The following is a 3559-nucleotide window of genomic DNA, read 5'->3' on the forward strand; positions in this document are numbered from 1 at the left end:
ATCCTGCTTACTATGAATTTTCTCAGTGATTATCTTGTTCTTGGGTTCAAATTTACCTATCCAAATAACTTCAATGATAGGACAGGTGACCTGTTCTCATCAGCGCATGAGTACTGGCTTAACATACAATCGCTTAAGCGTTGTTCCAAAATATCTAGGATTTTGTGATGAGAACATTCAACCACGCCTTTCAATAACCTAATGTCACAGTCCAAATCCTGCGTCCGTATCGAACAACAATTATCAAAATTTCTTTCAAAAAGTCTCCGCGAGTATCTGTGCTGACGTAGGTCATTTATGAAGGGAAAAGGCACGTTATGTTTTCTGAATCTAAAATAAATAGATAGATAGATAGATAAATAAATAAATAAGTAAATAGATGAATAAATAAATGAATAAATAAATAAATAAATAAATAAATAAATAAATAAATAAATAAATAGATAAATATATGAAGAGATAAATAAATAAATCGATAAATACACAAATATATAAATAAAAAAATAAATAAATGAATAAATATATAAATACACAAAAAATAAATAAATGAATAAATAAACAAACAAAAAATAAACAAAAAAAATGAGTATATACAGACATTTCTTGTGAAGCAACCAATGCTCTTTGTAAAAACGTACACAAGTAATTTATATGTTCATGTCCACCTGTATATATGTATGTGCATGTGTGTGTGTGTTTAACTATTATTGTATATGTTTGTTTCCTTCCAGGTCACGGATTTGTGTCATCGTTTGTATGCATTTTGTTCACTTGTGTGAATATCAGTGTGTCAATATTTTTCCGTTCCTGTGTGCGTGTGCGTGTGTGTGCGTGCGTGCGTGCGTGTGTGTGTGTGTGTGTGTGTGTGTGTGTGTGTGTGTGTGTGTGTGTGTGTGTGTGTGTGTGTGTGTGTGTGTGTGTGTGTGTGTGTGTGTGTGTGTGTGTGTGTGTGTGTGTGTGTGTGTGTGTGTGTGTGTGTGTCTGTGTGTATGTTTTCCAATCAAGTGGCACAATGCCTTCTTTCAGTGAACATGTAATAAGACTATGAATCTTGTCCTAAAGCTGTTCCCAACATTCTTTAAGTATCCAGTCTGAGACCCCGTCAGGTCCTGAAGCTTCTGCCACATCCAATGATCCCAAGAGATTGACCTTTTCCCTCACTTCTGTATTTATATCTACTAAACTTGGTTATTTCGCCTCTCTTTTCACCTCTCTCTTTTCTCCAAAAAGTTGCTCTCTTTTGCTCTCTAGCTAAGACCTCTTTAAAAAATTCACCATCTACTGTTTCTTTCTTATTTAGGTGGTATTCATGAATTCCTTCCAGTTTTTTTTTTTTTTTTTAAATTCTCGAACTTAAGTAATCTGCTTTCCTAAAATTGAGTCTCCCTTGCCTATGCGGTTCATTCTTTGGCTCTGCTTCTTCATCCTCCAGCTGAAATTCAATTGTGCTTACTTTGCAATACTCCCTTCTTGTTTTCTTAGAAACCATTTCCTCACCCTCAGATCGACAACTCTAAAAAAAAAATGCTCTTTTTCTTCTTCGGTCCTTTTTTTTTTGGGGGGGGGGGCTTTGGCTTCCACTAAGAGCTTTCATGCCTTTGTTCGTTCTTCTTCATTAGCATCTTTCTTAATCCAAAGATTTTTCAACCTTTCTTCCCGTGCTAACTTCCGAGACTTGCTGATATTTCTTTTGCCATGGCTTGCGACTTCAACTTTATTTTCGTTAGACGTGCGTGCACAATTTCTCTTATATTTGTGTGTGTGTGTGTGTGTGTGTGTGTGTGTGTGTGTGTGTGTGTGTGTGTGTGTGTGTGTGTGTGTGTGTGTGTGTGTGTGTGTGTGTGTGTGTGTGTGTGTGTGTGTGTGTGTGTGTGTGTGTGTGTGTGCGTGCGTGTGTGTGCGCGCGTGTGTTCGTGTGCGTCAGCCTGTGGGTGGGGGCTGAGTCGAATTTTGCGTTTGTATCAATTACATTTTCATTAAGCTTGAAACAACATTTTACGATTTTATGCTGATTAATAATCCATTCTGCTTTTCGCCCCATGTAACAACATGACAACCAGGTGAGTACCCAGCAGCTATGCAGACCAACTCAAGTACGCTAAGAACTTCATCGCAACACATCGCAATGTTTCTTGTGGTGACTTCCGCTGTGGTCAACAACCACGCAATGTTGGCATTATAGCCCTTAGTGCTAAAATCACCGTTATGGCCTCTTCAACCACGAAGTTGTTTACCGGTGCTACAAAAAGGGCGACTTCTTCCTGAACAAAATGATTGGTCGGGCTACCCATGTCGACCACGCTCCTATTCGACGACGTAAAAGTTGACCTACTGCCCTAATTTGGACAACAACGTTGCCTCCAGTGAATGCATGCACAGACGAAGTGATGATTATTGTGTTTGATATATTTTGCTACCCAAGGTGAAATGTTAATTCTATTAGCTGTTGCCTGCCATGGTGTTACAAAAACTGGAACATAATGACAGCTCTGGCGGTAAATGTGAGATAAATGTAATTCAAATCAACCTTTTATTTATATTCGTGGCACATTAATTGGTTTCGATAACTAACATTTACAGAATCTGTAATATATGAAGTGGAAGTTTTTGGTTCTGTAAGGTAAGTAAAGTGTAGGATGAATAGAACTTCCCTGTTTTTCTCTTGAACAAGATTACTGTAGTGACCCCATAATTCCCATTGTTTACAATATCTTACGTGTGGATTTGTAATTAATTTTAGATACCTGAACTATTTCATAAGATAAAATAGATAGAGGAATTGTTAGATATGCATATCATTTTGGTAATTAATACGAGAGTATCGTCGTCCTTTCCTGTTTTTTATTGGCCTTTGTACAACAAAATTTGAAGAACATAAATTCACCAGCACCTCAATATATTGTGAAACATTGGTTGCCCCAAGTATCATCAGGAACACGCAAGAAAAACGAAAAAACGGAGAGACTGAACAACTTCACAACGGGCTTAATGACCCCATTAAGGGTCGGTAGCTTTAAAAAAAAAAAAAAAAAAAAAAAAAAAAAGCTCCAAGTATGATAGCCTTAACATCCTCCAGGCTAATTGAAATGTTAATTTATAAAAAGAAAAAAGAACGGATAAATCAGTGGAAAAAACAAGGGTTTGGCCGTTTCTGAGTAAGGATCGATAGCATTAAAATAAAAATAAAAATAAAAATAATAAATAAATAAATAAATAAAAAACTCCAAGTATGATGGCCTTAACATCCAACAACAAAAAATCCTCCAAGCTAATTGAAACGTCATTTAAAAAAAAAAAAAAAAAAAAACAGACAAATCAGTGAAAAGAAAACCGCAAGGTTTTGACCGTTTCTGAGCAGGAGATTTCCACTGGTAGTAAATAGGTAACGCCAATACCCACAATGCATAACTGCCGTGCTTCATAAGTTAGAATGGTTGTAACGATATAGCATACCGACAGAAGATATTTCGGTTCATAACGATTTCAGATGCAGAAGAAAATGTTTACCCACGTGAATTTTGGTACTTTGAACTGTATTACACTCAATTGGAAACTTATT

At 36.4% G+C, this 3559-nt stretch overlaps 1 protein-coding gene across 1 annotated transcript in view; it reads left to right on the forward strand.

The window, feature by feature from the left end:
• Positions 1–2821, forward strand: part of LOC143033675 (zwei Ig domain protein zig-8-like) — a 168675-nt gene extending 165854 nt beyond the window's left edge. Inside the window, exon 6 of the mRNA XM_076199167.1 lies at positions 2061–2821. Within this exon, the coding sequence (XP_076055282.1) occupies positions 2061–2182 (122 nt within the window). The 3' untranslated portion in view covers positions 2183–2821. The remainder of the gene's footprint in view (positions 1–2060) is intronic.
• Positions 2822–3559: the final 738 nt, after the last annotated feature.

This window comes from Oratosquilla oratoria, chromosome 2 (assembly GCF_046742065.1).
Source record: "Oratosquilla oratoria isolate Oo_2021 chromosome 2, ASM4674206v1, whole genome shotgun sequence".
Classification (NCBI taxonomy): domain Eukaryota; kingdom Metazoa; phylum Arthropoda; class Malacostraca; order Stomatopoda; family Squillidae; genus Oratosquilla; species Oratosquilla oratoria.